At 36.4% G+C, this 19,373-nt stretch overlaps 1 protein-coding gene across 1 annotated transcript; it reads right to left on the reverse strand.

Annotated features, from left to right (window-relative positions):
• Positions 1 to 401: 401 nt before the first annotated feature.
• On the reverse strand, positions 402 to 18,398 carry LOC133862032 (bifunctional aspartokinase/homoserine dehydrogenase, chloroplastic-like). Its single transcript, XM_062297871.1, has 18 exons — positions 18,165 to 18,398; positions 16,624 to 16,691; positions 16,140 to 16,514; positions 14,663 to 14,751; positions 14,240 to 14,543; positions 13,960 to 14,012; positions 13,663 to 13,877; positions 13,448 to 13,535; positions 13,254 to 13,367; positions 7,304 to 7,402; positions 6,791 to 6,985; positions 6,288 to 6,370; positions 3,779 to 4,004; positions 3,317 to 3,462; positions 2,963 to 3,098; positions 1,703 to 1,786; positions 1,523 to 1,615; positions 402 to 982 (listed from the first exon to the last, which is right to left on the reverse strand). Exons 1-18 carry the CDS (start codon positions 18,287 to 18,289, stop codon positions 737 to 739), a joined length of 2,739 nt encoding a protein of 912 aa, XP_062153855.1. The 5' UTR covers positions 18,290 to 18,398; the 3' UTR covers positions 402 to 736.
• Between the last annotated feature and the right edge of the window lie 975 nt (positions 18,399 to 19,373).

A 19,373-nucleotide genomic window follows, 5' to 3' on the forward strand; every position in this document is an offset into this window, starting at 1 on the left:
TTACCATGTATTAGAATTACCTTACGATTTGAATATCATACATACGCAGACATACAAAGAGACTTCCTATTAAAGCCAAAATGTGGTTCTAGAATTACAAAGGATGAGTTAGCCATTTTACGGTTAAGATTTAAAGTTGACACATTTAATAGCATTATATTTGATTTTTTTTTTTTTCTAAAAAAAAACATGCTAATATTAACATCATATACGCCCTCACTGTCAGGTGCACCACTTTAAATTCTCGTCATAAAATGAATACTATCAATTTCTTTTGAAATTGAGAGGATCTTATTCCCTCCTGCGAGAACTGGTGCCACGAAATCACCGGACCGACTCAAAAGTTACAGCCAAAGCATCAAATGATAGTGAAGTCCAAAACACTCCTATTTGCCCCAATATTATCGCAGAAAACAAAGTTTTACTAAATTACCAAAATATCTCTGTTAGACCAAAAAGATGGTCACATTGGCATTATATACTCAAGAAGAGAAAAGAGCAGTAACTGAACCTATTTTCCTAAAAACTACTCTTTTCCAATAGGCCATAATGCTTCCTACAGTTACACCTCCTGGTCTAAAAGCCGCTTCGTAGATCAACCTACTAGAGCACCATAAAATAAGAGTGGCATACAATAACACAAAGGATCTATTGACTACCACAACATGTCCAACAGGGAAAAAAACACAACTTAAGGCCTGAAGGACATGGACTACGGCCTTGTGAAAGAATATTACTACGACGGAGCACCAAGATAAGAGGCAAGCCGCAATATGTCACTGAATATTCCTCCAGCCGTGACTTCGGCCCCGGCACCTGGTCCCCGGACTATCAAAGGCTGGCTTTTGTATCTTGTTGTTGTAAAAGCAATAATGTTATCTGATCCAGAGAGTTGTGCAAATGGATGATCTTTCTTGTATCTTTGCAGCTCCACTCGACCGTTCTGATTAACCACATCCACAACCCCGACGTATCTCAAGACCTTGAAATATATCACAAGCTCATCAGGAACAAAGGGAAAAATACTTAAAAAGCAGAATTAGAGAAAAATAAAGAGTCCTATGAAGCAATTATCTCATATATATAATTAATCTTCCTATAGCAAACTGGCTGCAAACTTACAGAAATACCCACAAATACAGGTTCACAAACCCATCAGCACGTAATAGGCCCCATCAACATCAATGGTACCAAAAATCCAAAACAGTGTAAATAAAAATTATAAAAACTAACAATTCTGATGGATACTTTTTTATGCTTTTTTTTTAAAAAAAAAAAAAAATATATATATATATATATATATCTTTGAAAGAATGATAGGACACTCAAATGTTATATGATTCCAGGGGATGCCAAAGTGAGACTTTAACCAGCCAACTTCATTCGACATTTAGAAAGTCTAATTATAGCTATAAACCGTGCTATCAATTTATCATTTAAAATGGCTGGTTAGTTTAGCAATAACATCTGGCTACCCTTTTAAGTAGGTTCAAACAAGCAGTAGTATCTTAGAGATACTCACTTCCCCCGCATCCTCAGCAACCTCTCGATTGTTGGTCATGTTCTGATCGTATTGTGGCAGTTGTTGCAAAAATTCCTCAGCTGAAGCACTAGCCTGCAGCAAATCATAGGTATGCCCATATCAAAGGTGTATTAATGCTATCAGTAAATCACTCTTATGATTCACAAAGTTAGTTCTTACTCTTAACGGTTCGGGCACAAGGTTTTGAACAGGAATATCGGATAGTTCTAGCTTTAAACCAGACTCCCTAGCAAGGATGATCACCTGCGACAGATAAAAGAAATGAGACAGTTAACAGTTAAATTTGGGTTATAAATAAGTATTATTAAGCAGCAAAAAACAGCATATGCCAGCAACAGGCCTTTTCAATCAGCAGCCATACTTTTGTATTCACTACAATGGGGACATGCCAGCCACCAGGCTACCTCAAGCTCACCCATGGAACAAAGTTGAAACAGCAGCAGCAGACAAAGGTCAACAAGTTAACTATTTTTCTCAGAAAAGAAACTTCAAAATTTGATTGTTAGGTAAGCTAACTGGCTCTGCCTGGAACAAAATCATTTTTTTTAGACACCCCAACGTGTAATCAAGCTGCTCCCAAAGGGATATCCAAGGGATGGTATATCGATACAATGCACCTTTTTTTGACATTTAGCAATAAGTGGTGGAAGACATAGGGGTGAAAATGTGGGCGTATAATAACCGCTCGTATCCACTATTTACACATATTCGTTATCCGCATATGCGAATGCGGTTAGCAAAAAAAAAACACTATTTGCATATGCGGATAGCGGTTTTAGGAAATGCAAATCCGCATTCCCTTTATATAAAATATTATTTTTATATATATATATATTTAATTAAATTCACTAAACGACGTCATTTTGGATTTGGTAAATTTAGGACCTTTAGGTTATGTTAGATTTTTTTCACTATCATCTCAAAGTCATATCTTACTACATTTACTTTTTTTTTGTTTTTGTTTTTGGGTAATCTAAATCCCAATTACTCTATGAGACAATGATCATTTATTGGTGATAATCGTGAATTGTATAACAAGTGAAATATTAATTTATTTAAACTTGCATATAGTAATAACTGCATTATTTAATCTTGCATATAGATCTGAATAGTAATCCAAAATGGTCATTAATTTTATATGCGAATAGCGGATAATAACCGCATTCAATAAACGCAGTAACCGCACGAATGCGGATAGTAATTGTATTATATGGATATCTAAAAGTGATAACCACATTATACAGGTGCGGATATTACTAATAACCACATCCTCATTTTCACTCCTAGGCAGACATACAAAATATTACAACATTCTGTTCCACTTATAATGCAGCTGACAACAAACTTTTTTTTTATAAGTAATCACAAGCGCAAACACGCAACCTAAGTACATAGCTGGCAACAAATTAAACACAATACCTTTCTGGCAACATCTGTTCCAGACAAATCATCCCTTGGATCTGGCTCAGTATAACCGGCTTGTTTTGCTTCAGCCACCACCTCGCTGAAAGCTCGTTTACCAATAAAGTTGTTGAAGATGTAACTCAAAGTCCCACTGCAATAGCAAATAAAAGATAAGCATCCGGTACACATCTAAACATCATTACTTTTTGTCTTAAAAAGAGTATAAGGTTTCTCTTTTTCTTTTCTTTTTCCTTGGTCCAAGGGAAGGGTGGGTGATGCTTGATACTGTTCATATTGAATCCCCACATTCAAAAATCTAAAAGACGAAGAAAAAGAAGAAAAGCAAATAGGGTTACTACATAACAAAACCTGAAGATGCCTTCAATGCGCAATATTTTGTCCCCAGTTTCGAGAAGACCTCGTAAAGTGCTAATGATTGGAAGACCAGCTCCAACAGTAGCCTCATAGAAGTAATGTGTATAGGATTGCCGTTGAAGAGCTCGCAACTCCAAGTACTGAAATTGGACAGCAAAGATGTCGCAATAGACACAACATTAATAATTATAAGAAAAAATACGGAATATATTATTGTAGTAATTATCACTTTCTTTTTTATAGTATAAAAGTCTCACTTAGACGAATTGGTTTACCCTTGTGATTTCATTTCTATTGGAATTTCGCTCCTTACCATGTATGAGGACCTCTGAGCACTTATGGCAGATTCCTTAAAGCACACAACTCATAATTTGCAAATTCTAGGCTTTATATTGTTGATACAATATAGGAACCAACTAATCCTGAAAGTCTATGACATCAAATTACTGATATTACCTGATCAAGTGGTCCTGAATTCGCCTTTTTATTAGGGGTAATTACGTGAATTCCTTTCCTCAACCAATCATAATAATGGCTGGCAACGACAGAGTCAGCTGTGCAGTCTACCAAAACAGTATTTGGAATAAAATGATTCCCACGCACATGTTGAGTGAATTTCTCCAAATCAGCCACTTCACCTTTCTCCTTTTGAAGTTCTCTCCATCTAGATAGTTCAATACCCCTACAAACAGAAATGACAAAGATTCAAGATTAATAGTCATAGAGTGAGAAATGGCTGAATCACAATGAATCAAACAGGCAAAAGGAATCTAGTTAATCCACAAACAAGTCCAAGCATACGTTAAAGCGCAACATTTACTTTTTAAAGGACAAAAGTCAATAGTAGGCATTCATTAGACTCGGAGGAGAGTTTATTCTAAGTATCAAATTTTGAAGAGAAAATACTATTTTTTTCTTTGTTTACAAGAAGACAGTGACAAGTGATAAGCTAAATGCACTTAAAGACTGCTTTGTAAGAACATTAATGCTATTTGGGCAAGAAGATGCATAAATCTTCTCACCCTGGCTGAGATCATGCCATAATGGTGGTCAGGGGTTCCAATAATTTGCTGCAACATAATGCCATAATGGTAGTCAGGAGGTGAAGGCCCCTCCTCGCATTGCTTTCTTCTTATGGGCAACGGCTTTGGGTAAAATCCTTACGGTGAATAATCTCAGAAGGCAGGAGTTCCAACTAGTTAACCGATGTTGCCTCTGTAAAAATGATGAGGAAACTATTCTCATCCATTGTGAGTATACCGTTGATATCTGGCACTTAGTTCTTAACAGGTTCAGGGTCTCTTGGGTCATGCTGGAAATATCTAGAGTGGGGACATCCCAAAGAGGCTATCTAGAAAGTTATTCCCGCACTTTTAATGTGGAGCATTTGGAGAGAAATAAATCAACTCTTTGAGGATAGTGAGACCAATGTGCTTTTCCTTAAATCCTCATTTCTGAGATTTCTTTTAGATTGAGTTATTGTATATGGAGAGAAATGAATCATTGACTCTTTGAGGATAGTGAGACCAATATGCTTTTCCTTAAATCCTCATTTCTGAAAATCTCTAGTATAATCTTCATGTATGAGGGATTTGCCTTTCTTTTTTTTTAATAAAATTATTATTCGTCAAAAAAAAATTTCCTGCAACATGTGCTCTAATTGGAAATGTGGATGTATCTTTTCTTTTTCTTTTTTTTTTTTAAAAAAAATTTTGGATGTAATATATCTATTCTCAGAAGTTCTATAATGTCAAGCAAAGGCCTTAAAACATAACTACTTTCAATGCAAAAAACAGCTAAATATATTACAGGTGCATGTCTATGTTTTATAAGAGCACCTTTATGATCATATTTAAAAGGGAAATTATGTGACTTGAGCTTTAGCGTTTTTTGATAGTAAAATCTCAGTTTTCAACTTAATGAAATCAAGACTCATGCTTTATGCATTTGTAAATCAAGACCTCTCTTAATGTTTTCCATAAAATAGATAACAAAAATGGCATGAAAAATACAATTATACCCCTCAAATAAAAAAGCAAAAAAATGTGTTAGTGGGGACCACTTTTTTTTGGTGCGAGAAATGTTTTGGATCAAGAAAAAAAGAGTTTTCTAAAGTTTATTGAGAAGTGTTTGAAGTATTAGTTCCCACTAAAACACTTCTCAAAATATATTTGCGATGCCTGTTTGAGAAGTGTTTTTAATTTTTTCTTTTAAAAAAAAAAAAAAGAAGAAGATTTTTGTGGTTTATTTTGAATAGTGTGTCAGTGATTAGGGCCATATCTGAATACTAGTTTGGATAACTAATGTTTGAAAAGTGCTTTTAGCGTTTGAAAAGTGAAAAGAGTTTTCTAAAAGTTTACCAAACATGGCCCTTATTTCTTATTATCTTGCCAACCTTGAATAATAAAACAGATTATCTTAGAATCAGTCTACATGAAAAAACAATAAAAAAAAAAAAAAAAAAAAAAGAGAGAGCCTTTCCAATACATCAAGCGATTCGGCACTTTATACGAGGATGTAGTGACTGGAATGAGGATTTCAAGAGACAGCAAGGCCAAGGAAAACTAATGGAATAAGGCAGAATGTTGGACTTGAATCTAGAAACTTTTGATAAGTAATAATGGGTGTTAAGTCAACCAAGTAATTCAGGTGCTTTTAAGTAGGCACTTAGTTCCCTATATTGACCAAAAACAAAAATGCTCAAAAGGAAGGTTCCTTCTATATGATGCATTCTTTAACACATGCAGCCTGTGCAAGCCGAATTGTCTGGGGTGTTCAGAGATTTCTTATAAGGCTTCATTTGTCATATTGTATGCTGTTTTGGATGAACTTCTGGGTTACATTTTGACAAAACAGGAAAAGCAAAGGGCACCATGCTCTGGTCAAACAACCATTCCCATTTTTTAATTTACGTGATACAAGGATTTTGAAAGTAAGAAATTTAAATTCAAAGCTTTTCACTTACACGTCACTCAAAAGCATTGTCCTAGAGCCAGTGATTCCCATAACACGCAGATCAATATTAAATTCTTCCTTAAGGACTGCTGCCTGCACCAAAAAAAGAAGTCATAAATAAATGAATGACATAAATATGAAAACATATTCGTTCAGCAATTCAACAGCCTTAAGATCGTCACTTTAAAACCCAAACCACTAACTACCCAAGAGACCAAAAAAAAAAAAAAAGCAGCATTATTATGCCATGAACTCACCCCCTAACTAATGGAAAAAGAATAAGGTTAAAACTGCTCTAATTTTAATATAATAAGCTCAAAAGTATAACATAACCTAAAAGTATACCATAAATGTGAATTTATTTCATGTTGCCAGATGTTCTATTCTAATATATATGAAAAATCAAGGTAATTTAATGTCCAAAAATAATATGACATTGTATGAAGATAAGTGAAAGATGGTAGGGAAAAACTGATAAAGAATATGATAAAAATTATCCAAAAAAAAAAGCACCTGATCACTTAGCTGCTCAAGTAATGTGCTACCAATCAATCCAGGTCCAATAATGCCCATTGCTATGGTGGTTCTTGAAAGATAAAATCTAGAGTGGACAGCTCTTAGGGCCTTTATACAATCTTCTCGCTTGACTACTACAGTAATGTTGTACTCAGAACAACCTTGAGCTATAGCACGAACATTAATATTTGCCTGCATTGTTTGAATTAAGAAAAGTGTTGGACTTTGTCATGGAAATTTGAGAATATTGAATATTGAGCATAGCTTCACTTATGGAAACAGGTACACACACACACAAAAAAAATGTGAAAAAGTGAAAAAGAGAAAAGCCCAATGCCGAAGTGTCAACATGATCAATGATTTCTCGGAAATCACTTGGTTGAGCACACAGATCAAATAAGCCTCAAATTTCAAAGATGACAAAAACACATACAGAATTACATCAAAAAATAACAACTATAAATCAAGACAACTGTCATTGATTCATACAAACATGGATGATACCCTAACCTTTGCCAGTGCGTTGAAGAGGGTAGCGCTAACACCAGGAGTACTTGCCATTTTCTGGCCAACAGCTGCCAAAATGCTACAGTTTGGGATGACTGCAACCTGAGCAAGGTAATTAAAATAGACAAATAGAAATTCAGAAAACTAGAAACAAATACAATCAAGAATAAGCATTCATATCATATCAAAAAAATTAAAAAACATAAAAAGCATTGCTCTGAGACTAAATTTCTAAAAGGGGCTCAGCTAAGAAAGAATTATCATATGATAGTATGTCAAACAAATGTGAACATAATATAATTACATTGATGTCAAGCACTTAATGAAGGAACAAGCACGAATGAGCCCTTCACCATATCATACTTACAACTGAGTGATAAACACTGAAATATAGTATCCAAACCAGGGGGGAAGCATCTGTCAGTTTAAACCACTTAATGTGACCGTAATGACTATTATTGTTTTAAATGAATAATAAATCAATCATGATAACAAAGAAGGCACACCGAAATTGTACCAATACTTACAGTATATCCAAGTTTGTAAGTATTTGCGAGCCAAGAACAGGTATAGAAAGAAAAAAAAGTACGTTCAAGTTTAGAGTCTTAGGGCTTGTTTGGGTGTGCAATTTTTTTTGTATTATATTCTACTATTCTTTATTATATTTAAAATTGTGAATACCAAGAAATTTGTTTTTTGAAATTATGTTTGTATGGTTTAGAGGACCTGAGATAAAATTAGAAAAAGTTGAATAAAACTTGAGTAGAATTTTAATTCAAAAAAACAACCCAAGCATGTTTTTGAAAAATAATAAAATATAATCAAAAAACAAGTGTTATCCAAACAAGCCCTTAGACACTAAACCAAGGGGGAAACTCGAGAAACAATTTTCCATAAAGACACTAAGGCTCCATTAATTTACATATTAATAAGCCAAATAGTTCACAAGCCATTCAGGTAGCACTCGAGCTCACCGAAAAAAAAAAGACAGACTGACACAAACAGTCAAAGGAGCAAGTGATCAACTAAGAGACCTCATGGTTTTCCTTACATGGTCGAAGAAATGGGGCAAGCTCTATTCTATTCAGAGCACTCAATATAAGTGAATAGATTTATGTAGAACAATGCATCTTGGTCATGGAATTGGAATGATACCCATCCATCTGCTGCTAAGAGGAAAGCACAAAGAGGGATATAACAGATTCACCTAATGCTGAGAAAAAGTTAAAGGGAAAAAACATGCAAGCTGACATGGTTATAAAAAATTAAAAAAGATGAGACACCAATTATCAATGCTACAAAGAAACAAAGAATCACAAATTCATCAAAAAGAGTGATGGTCTGATTATGAGAAATCATCAGAATCCCTGGTTATACCACAACATTATTAATCATGATAAAGACTAGTTGACTTCAGTTGAGTACTATGTAATAACTTGTGAAATATTCACAAATTTTTTTTTAAAAAAATAAATAAAAATAAAAATAAAAAACACAGAGTATATGCCAGATATATTCCAAGATACCTGTAAACCTCAATTATATTCAGTATTCCCAAATACTTGAAAATAGTTCTAAAATGAGGATACATGTTTTTTCTTTTCTTTATTTTATTTTTTTGGGGGGGGGGGGGAGGGGGGGTTATGATAAAAGGTAAGCATTCAAGCCCCTCGTGGGACCAAAACCCAGCCCTATAAATGCCAAATTTACTTCCAAATCCAATGACATCTTCTAATCTGCTCCTTATGCTAACATGATTTCATTTCACTGTTCTTTTTTTTTTTTTTAGGGGTGTAATACATTTTAGTCTCATGAACTACAACCACTTTTACACTTACGTCGCCAAACTTTAAAAAGTAACACTTGAACCCGATAAATTAGCACCCCGTGTCAAATAAGTCACTCCATCAACAATTGGCGTCAAAAGAGATGGAAAAGCAGTCATGTGTGCTGCACATGACTATTTTTGCATTTAACTTCCCAAAATACCCTTACAATAAAAAAATAAAAAAATTGTTACAAATTTTTTTAAAAATAAAAATAAAAAAATCAAAGGTAGTTTGGCCACCCCCCTTTTGAATTTTGGGGGTGGTGCCCCCATTTTGCATTTTGGGGGGTGGCCGAATCACCCCCACACACTAGGGGGTGGTTAGGCCACCCCATAGTGTTTTTTTATTTTTAGGGTTAAATGTTATTTTGGTTTGTGTTCTTTGAACCATTATCAAATAGTCACCTCAAGTTCAAAAACTATCACACATGGTACCTGAAGTTGTCTAACTATTGGAGTTAGTTCCTCGGTCCAAAAACTTAACGGCCCACCATATCAAACTTATTAGCAACGGCCACGTGTCCCATATGCACATTAGTATTATTTTAAAAAATGTTTTAAAAAGAAAATGAGAATTGGGTTGGGTTGGGGGGAGTCTCCCCACCCACCCACCGATGGGGGTCAGATGCCACCCAATTGGTGGGTCGCGGGTGATCCCACCCGGGCCACCCCTAGGTTGGGGGAGAAACCCACGGGTGGGCCGCGACTACCCACCCCAGGGGTGGGATTCCCTCACGACCAATTCGTGGGTAGATCCCACCCACAGGGTTGGATCCACCATGCACCCAACGGTGGGGTGACATTCAACCCCCATGGATGGGTGGGGAGACTCTCATACCCATGGGGGAGATCCCCCACCGGTGGGTGGCTCCCCCTCCCACCAACACCATTCTCTTTCTTCTTCTTTTTGAACTTATTTTTCTTTTTCTTTTTTTTTTGTTTTAAATAATGCTAATGTGGTATATGAGACACGTGGCAGTCATTGTTAGATTTGACGTGGCAAGCCATTAAGTTTTAAGAAGAAAATAGATGGAGGGACTAACTCTGGTAATTAGACAATTCCAAGTACCACATTTGATAGTTTTTTAAACCGATGTGGTTATTTGATAATGGTCCAAAGCAGAGGTACCAAAATAGCATTTAAGCCCTTTTTTTAATTCAGTTTAAGAGCTTGTTTTTTCGTTTTTTTTTAAATGATTTTGAAGGATATTTTGGTAATAAATGTTCAAAAGTAGTCACGTGCAGCACAAGTGACTACTTTTCCATCTGTTTTGACACCAATTACTAACGGGCTAGCTTATTTGACACGGATTGGTAGTTCGAGGGGTCCAAATGTCACTTTTTAAAGTTTGGTGGTATAAGAGTTCTCCAAGGCGCTGGTTTGGGCCTGTGGCTTGCCGAAAAAGCTGGGCTATAAGTCTTCTCTTGGGCTTAAACGTAGGGTGGGTTTTGTGGCGGGTCGGGTGCTTAAGAGGGTAAAGTCTGTTGTTAAAGGGTTTCGGGCTGGGGCAAAGTTTAAGCCCAATGCCAATTCGGACGATGTTTCGGGCCGTAAGCTGTCGTCGGCTGATGGTGCAATATCGGGGCGGGGCTCGAGTCAGGGGTGTCTTCAGCGTCCGATGGAGTTCCATGGGAGCGCCCTTCGACCGGACGTGATCGGGTGCTCTTTCCGGGGCTAGATCCAGTGATCGGGTGCTCGTTCCTGTGGTCGAGTCAGTCAATGAGGGTGCCGTCCCTTCCTCTCTTCCGGCGCTGATGTTGCGTCCGCCGGTGTTTCTGAGTGTTATTCCTTCTGGGGTGCGGCCTTCTTTAGTTTCAAGTTCTTCCGAATCAGGGCTCATCCTTCAGCAGGCAGGGGTTCTTCCGTCAGCTGGGGTGAGGTCGAGTGTTGAGGTTTTTCAGTTTGGGGAGATTGGTGACTCGTCTGTCGGTGCTGGGAGTGATCACGTCGGCGTTGCTCTTAGTGCGCCTTCTGGTAATTCTTTGTATCGAACATCATCTCTCCGTCGGCAGGCAGGGATGCTTGCGGATGTCCCTGCCTTGGGAAGGAGTTTTGGTGGGGTTAATCTCTTGGGTCTTCCTGGGGTTTCGGTTTCCTTTCCCTGTGGTCAGTGGGTTTTGTTTCCTCATTGGCCAAGACCGGTCCCCTTTGTGGTTGGGCACCCCCAGTTAACTGGTTTATCGTCTAGGGTCGTTGTGGTGGGGGAATCTTCTAAGGGGGTTGATCCTAAAGGAAGTGTTGTTGGGTGCCCCCTGGTTCCTGGTTTGCCGTCTGGAATCGTTGAGGTGGGGGATTCTTCTAAAGGGGTTGCTCCAAAGGATAGTGTTGTTGTTTACTCCAGGGTTGTGGAAGAGAGCAAGTCGTGTTTTCGCACGATGGGGGTTTCGTTCGTGGGTTCTGATCAGAAGGGATTTCTAGATTTTTTGGCTTTGATCGAGGATAAGCGCTTTGACTTTGAATCCCCTCCTAAGAAGGATAAGGAGATAAAAAGGAAAAAGGGAAAAAGAGAGGTCAAGAATCTAGAATGTTCTATCAATTTCGATGCTAGGGGAATGGGTTCTAGTCGGGACAGGGGCAAGAAGATGGGGGTTTGATGTAATTTTCTTTTTTTGGGTTTTTCGGGTGTTTCCCTTTTTTTTTTTTTTTTTTTTTGTGTCCTTTTTGTATACTCCCTGTATGCTTAGGGGCGCCTTTTACGCTTTTTAATAATATTCTGTTTATTACCTATCACAAAAAAAGAGTAAAAGTGTTGGTAGTTTAGGGACAAGTATATTTTCCCCATTTTTTTATAGGTAATCGAAATTCATTAAAATCAAAGAGCACACCTAAGTACACAGGAAGTATACAAGAGAAACAACTAATCAAAACAAAAAAGAAAAAGAGCAAAAACGTCATGAAAACTATAATTATGAGAACAATCATAGGCAGCCATCCAAAGGAAAAGGGTATTAAAAAAGAGGGCCTTTAACTTTGCCACTGTCCAACAAGCGAAGAGATCTCTCACTAGACAAGGCATGGCCAAGCTAAACCGAACAAGCCGAAAATAGAGTTCAATAAGGCACAAGCTGTTTCAAAATGGAGTAAAAGGTGATCAATGATTTCCCCACTCTTCTTACACAAGCAACATCAATCTACCACAATGATACGTCATTTCCTCAAGTAATCCAAAGTGAAGATCTTACCTAAAGCAGCCGACCAAACAAATAAAGCCACTCTCAAATGGGCCTTACTATACCAAATACACCTCAAAGGAAAAGGAATGTTGTCATGGGGGATTAAGACATTATAGAATGATCTTATATCAAACAACCCTTTCTTGGAGGAGTTCCAACAAAACTTGTCCACACCATCTTGTTTTTAACTAATAGAATACAATTGATTGAAGAACGAAGTAAAGAATTCTAACTCCCAATCATGCCCCGCTCTTACTAAATTAATGTCCACTAAGGAGAACCATTAAGGAACTAAAGATAATTCGCCATAAAAGCATCCCTTAAGCAAGCAATGGTAAACAATTCCGGAACCACTTTCTTAAGGGGTTGCTCCCCACACCACCCATAATACCAAAAACTAATCTTGGAGCCGTCACCCACCTTAAATCTAGAAAACTCCTCCCAACCTCTGCTAATGAATTTCCAAACCACCCCATTATAGAATCTTTGAATCAATTAAACTAAAATTTTCATTGCTACTAATACAATAGTAGTACAAAATCATGCCACACAAAATCACTACAATACTATCAATTCTTTTTTTGATAAATAATTCATTTCATTGATGAGCACAGAGGGGCACAACACTATCAATTCTAAGTTGCTTATCACCATCTTGGACCTACCTCACTGAAATGTTTGCCTCCAACTTATCTCCTCAAGTAAAATACCAACTCCTAACCATTTCCCTAGCAATCCCCCAAGTATGATGACATGCACAGATCTTTACTCAGAGGGACAAGTATTAGATCGGTGACATATTACACCATCCCAAGAAACCTTCCAAGTTTTGATGAATCCTTGACAACATACTAATTATGAATTTCTATGCAAAAAAAAAAAAAAACCAATGACCCACAATGTACCCTACCATGCAAAATAAAAAATCAAAGTTAAATCAAAGTTAATCACCTGAGATAGACGCCCAGCCTCCAAAGCTTGACGAAATCTAGACTTTAATGCCTCGGCAACAGCTTTTACTTCCTTCTCAGGCACAGCAAAGCACACAGAATGCTCGCTACTAGCCTAAACACTCAATTAATGAGCATCGTCAATGTTGTACCATTTGAAACTACCATAAAATTGAAAAGAGAAGATCAAGGAACCTGAGATATCATAATAACATTGGCTCCCACGTCTTTTACAGCACCAAAAATAGCATGAGCTGTACCTGGAACACCAGCCATTCCAGTTCTGGGAAAAGTGAAAAATGAAGAAGAGTTAGAAGGAATGTTATAAATGGGTATAAAAAGTAAATACAGTAAGAAATTTATAAAGATAAAGAAATAGGCAGCAACAATCACTGTGATCCATGGCTCACCCCTCAACATTTACAAGGGCCAAGTTGTCTATCGTTGCAAATCCTTTGACAAGAGACTCCAAATTTTGGGCACCTTCTTTGTCACTAACTAAAGAGTGGCAAATCTTCGTTCCAGGAGCAGAGAGGTTGAAAATATTCCTTATTATAATTGGAATGCTATATTGCATCACTGGAATTATGGTGCGGGGGTGTAATACATTTGCCCCAAAATATGACTGCACTTTTTTGAAGTTCATGTTAAAAATGTGCATTTAGAAATCCTCAACAACTTTGAGAGAAATGTATGGTCAAGCTCACCATTTCCCAGGCCTCTTGATAAGATAGTGTCCTCAGAATCACTGCCTCACTAACTGCAGAAGAGATGATCCTCAGCATTGAATCAAACCCACATTAATGTTGCTTTAGAACATTCCAGAAAAGCATTGTTCCATTATTAGAATGATTTTGCAAGAAACATAGGTAGAGGTAGATCTCTTGTAAATATTTACTACCATTGATAAATTTCTCAAGTACACATTCTAAAATACAAGTAATTGGTAACATGGAGGACAAGCATCAAATGAGGGCCAGCACAAACCTTTTCTGGGATCCGCACTGTAAACACCATCAACGTCTGTCCAAATTGTGACTTGACCGGCCCTAAATAGAGCACCCATGATAGCTGCAGAGAAGTCACTTCCATCTCTCTTCAAGGTAGTAGGAATGTTTTGCATTGTGCTAGCAATAAAACCCGTTGCAATGATTGTCTTAGACGGATTTTGGGAATACCATTTCTCAAGTCTTTTGTCAGATTCTACGTAATCAGGATCAACTTGATTAGAACTAGTAGGATTTACAATAAGGACTTCCCTTGTATCCATCCAGTTGCAGTCCATTCCAGTCTGCAGGAGCCAAAAGAAGAAAAAAGAAAATGAACGCAAAGGACAACAGGTATGTACAAGATAATTGGAAAATTTACATTTAGCAGACACTTTAAATAATGAGCAAACAATCACCAGACCTTTCTAACGACAGATGACAACAGATCAGCAGACCATAGTTCTCCATGTCCTACAACAAAATCCATAAAAGATTCTGTTGTATGACCAGCTGCAAGTCACAAAGCATGGAAGTCAATATTATATGTAGAATCCCTAACTTGGAAGCATACCCAAAATGAAACCGAAAAATCAATAATCATATAGTATGAGTGTTCATGTAGGTCAGTAAATGAAATCAGAAAATGACACATAAGAAGGAATCATTTACAAACAGCTAAAAATTGCAGCAAAATAGCAATATCTTTTTGATAAGTGCAATAGCGAACAGTAATTTAAGCCAAAATCATAAATCAAGAATTAAGAGTGCATCTCTTAAAGTTAGTTCAAAGCATATATTATTATCGCACTAGCAGGAACATTGCATATCTAATGCTGAAAGTTTGACTAAGGTGTAATACAGAGAAGTGCCAGTGTGTCGTAGAGATATAACCCAAAGTGCACAGTCAAGTTGCAATTTGAGCTCCTTAGAATCACTTATAAAAGCTCAATCTCATCTAATAAGGACCAACCAATGTGAAACTTTCTAGAGTACCAAAATATACATCCTCAGTGCAAGTCAAAATTCAACTCATCAAAAAAATAAAAAAATAAAATCCACTTTTTCCCTGTTCAGCTCTATCAGAAGCCATATCCTCCATGGCTCCATCACAATTTTGACTAACATGTTTTTTTTTTTTTAATACACTTATGGAGGATTGAGTAACTGTATTGTCCATACCAAAAGTCCAAGATGGTATCCTAACATTAAAGGTGTGTTCAATACATATCCCATACTATTGAAGAAGTACTAGATTCATCATAAATGTAGTTAAAGAAGCCATAAAAGTTTTTTTATTTTTTTATTTTTTTGCTTGGTAATTAACTTACGCATCCAATGGGATTTGAACCCACAGAAGCCACAAAATATATTCTAGGTTTACCATATGTGCTCTTTAAGATTCCATAAGTGTAATAGAGATAGAATATCATGCTTGCTTGAAAAGAGAACCAATGAAAATTGGGAAAAAAAACTACTCCCTGGCTAACACACGTCATGTCATGTAGCTAGTAGTACAAACCTATTAGATAATTATAAATATTAAATCTCTGACTATCTTGAGTTCACTGTTAGATTCACACCCACCACTTCTAATAAACTCTATTCCAAATTGTGAATGGATTGGACAGCCACCAATTTCAAGATGTTCACCACCAACAAGAAATGAAGTAAATAAATAAATAAGAAGCAATATCAAGATAACATGACAGATCCAGTTGGATATGAGCGATCATGAAACAGGCTAGGGTTCCAATCTTTAAGCTGAATATGACAATATCAGGCATGGGTTTGAAATATAGTAAATTATTAAGAGGATAGAGGTTAGGCCCTACAATTATATTCTTGCGTGCACACACATGTAAATACCAAAAGAGATAGAGAGAGAAAAAGTCTCATACCTATATATATCGCACGAAGCATTGCTTTAAGGTTGCTGATGTCATGATGCAACCGTGATAAGAATCTAGCAAGATCATCCCCTTCTAGTAGGTCAAGCGCAGTTGATTTGTGCTTCTCTAAAACAGCATCCAATGCAGATATATAGGATTCATCCCGTGATTGAGCTTTGTCAATGAGGTCATACATCATATCTGTGACTTTTGACATTGCAGAGACAACCACTAACTTCCTTTCTGAATCATCGTTAACAATAATATCTGCTACATTTTTAATTCTTTCTGAGCTTCCCACGCAGGTACCACCAAATTTATGAACAGACCATGTGTCACCTTTGGGAAGCTGTACCTTTTCCGCAGATTCATCCAGTAAAACATCTAACAGTGCATGGAGAGGAAGGTATTACAGACAAAACTTTACAGTTATGTTCAACAAGATCATAAGCAAAGTTCAAACATGCTATGACACAGACGGCAGATAACGAACCTCTAACTGAAGTAAAAATGCGGGTATTTGATGTCCCTCTGCTTCCCCACCGAGAAACAAAACCCATTCTGAAAAAAAAAAAGAAAAAAAAGCGCTTCATAAATATATAAACAGCATGATAATGGGAGACAATATTTGCAGAAAACCTAGAGGGTGAACTTTGATTGACACTGGATAGCTCAGAAGTAGAAACATTATAAAAAATATATATATAAAGGACATGTGAGGAGGTAACCATGCAATCCATATAAGATACTTGATTTCCTATTTGAACAGCAAGATATTGTTCAAATAAGAAATTGCAGCAACCCAATATTATGAATGATTGAACAATACAAATAAAATCATGAAGCATACGCATAACATGTTACAACCTGTTTCTTAAGTATTGGTACTATCACTAATCATACACCATGGAATTAAAACTTTGAAATTCATTCATAATTGAATATTGTTAAAGTAAAGAAACCTTTTCTGCAACTACATGGAGAAACTACTAGTGGTTTTCCACAATAAATAAGGTATTCTGGAAATTTCTAATCCCGCAGGGTGCATGAGTTAAATTAATAAGCAATATGTGTGTCTGTGTCTTTGTACGTATATTATGGAAGATAGACCAACCCTTTCTCTTTTCCAGCATAACCAACTTTTAATCAATTTCTTTCTTTTTTTCTTTTTTTTTTGATAGGTAAGAGATCAATTTTATAGAAAAAGCGTAAGGCGCCCCTTAGTCCCCAAAATCAAATTCAACGACTAGTCTCCCTCTCAGTCCCCAAAATCAAATTCAACTACTTGGACACACAACTTCAACTCAAATATTCTCTCACCTAACTAGGTCATTATTCAGTGCTAATCCTGGGAATGAAGATCTATATACGGTCCTTATTTTAAAACTCAACTCAACTAAGCTTTAAATCCAATCAAATTGGTGTTTAAGGAGCTTTTTGCAATTGATAGGGGTGGGCCACCATTCTATCCTATTCAAAATTATACTCTTTGTTACCTTCCTTTTTATCATTACATTTCTCATAACGTCCACTGATGTTGTTTGAGGCCTCCCTCGACCTCTTTTCATTCTGTGAACTGAACTAAATTATTCTTTCTCATTTTGCATAAAGAAGCCGCCGCTCTCAAGAACCAATCCTGTACACTTGCTCTTCATAGCCAGACTTATACCATTGCATCAGACAATGGCGCCCAAGTACTATCCCATCTCCTACGTGAATTCAGCTCTAGCTATGGTCAGATTCCATACTGTGATAAAGTGATTGCATGAGCCACATGCAAGTAACCATAAAGAAACACAGCAAATCCATCCAACTCTAATGCTTATATTTAAAATTGAACCAACAACAACTTCAATCCCGTTTGGTTGGTGAGAAATTGCAGGAAAATAAACCAAACCCAAACTTGAGATTTTTTTTTTTTTTCTTTTAATTTTTCTGAACAATCTCTTCATTCATTTGCTTCACTTTCTCGGGAACCAAACAGAAAATAAAGCTGGAAAGTAACGAATGAACGTGAAAGAAAAGTGAGTACACCTGCAAATAGGGGAGTGGCGAGGAAGGGAGAGTGTACGGCATTGCGATTGGCAGATCTTCTTGGGCTTCGCGTGGCGAGGCAATGACTTCGGAGAGTGAGAGATCGCAGCTGAGAGAGAGGCCATGGCTGCGCTACGAGAGAGAAAAACAGAGAGTCTGGGTTTTGGTGGCTCTATGGGCTGGTTGGCGGCTTTTGTTTATGAAAACGATTCGGCTCCACGAATGGGATAGCAATTTAACTGTTTATGAAAATGATTTAGCTGTTTAAGAAATTTAGCTAAATTTATGCGTTTAATTAAATTTTTTTGAATTGTTAATTATTTATTAAGACTGTTTAAATAAATTTTGAGTTACCGACCATCTACTAGGCAGATAAATCTCATGAACTATCTCTAATTTGATCAGCCAAGTGTTGTGACGAATCGACTCCTCAGTCCAGGCTAATTCATTTGCTAAAAGTTTTGTTATTATTTTTAAATATATACTTCAGATATTATTATCTTAAATTTTATTATCATAATTTCCGTATTATTGGTAGAATTAGAAATTATTGTAAACCCTGTAGACCAGTACAATCTTGCCACGTAAGGTCACTTCTCATTTATCAGTGGAATTAGTCAGTACCGCAGTGTCAGTTGCTCAGTTCGTGACTTCGTGGAGATGCTCTGTGCAAATGTGCAATGGCCCTTTTGATGGTGACCCCACTGAAAAATAAATAAAATTCTGAATATGAAACGTGCTTTTGTGGACAATATCATGCAATTATGGCAATTCATGTCCTGGCCAACACTAACACGAATTACTTATGGTCCGTTTGGAATGTTAAATGCCAATATCATACAATTTATTGTGAGGTTTAACTTTGTTAAATAAAATTTTTTAAAAAAATTTTAAAATTTAAATAAAATATAATTTATTTAAAAAAAATAGAATATTATTCAGAATAATATTTAAAACAAACTCACTTAACTCATTTGATATGTTTAGACTCAAAAATAATTTATTTAACATGTTTTACCAAACTCAACATGACTAGTTTCATTCTGTATTAATATATATATATATTCAAGCTGATCCTTAACTCTCTAATTTCATGTCAAGTTTGCGAATTTTATCAAAAATTATCAACCTTAATTTAAATATAGATATATATTGAGAAAAGTACACATATCCCCCTTAATTGTCAATGTGCTCTCTCAATTATCAACT

This window comes from Alnus glutinosa, chromosome 2 (genome assembly GCF_958979055.1).
Source record: "Alnus glutinosa chromosome 2, dhAlnGlut1.1, whole genome shotgun sequence".
NCBI lineage: Eukaryota > Viridiplantae > Streptophyta > Magnoliopsida > Fagales > Betulaceae > Alnus > Alnus glutinosa.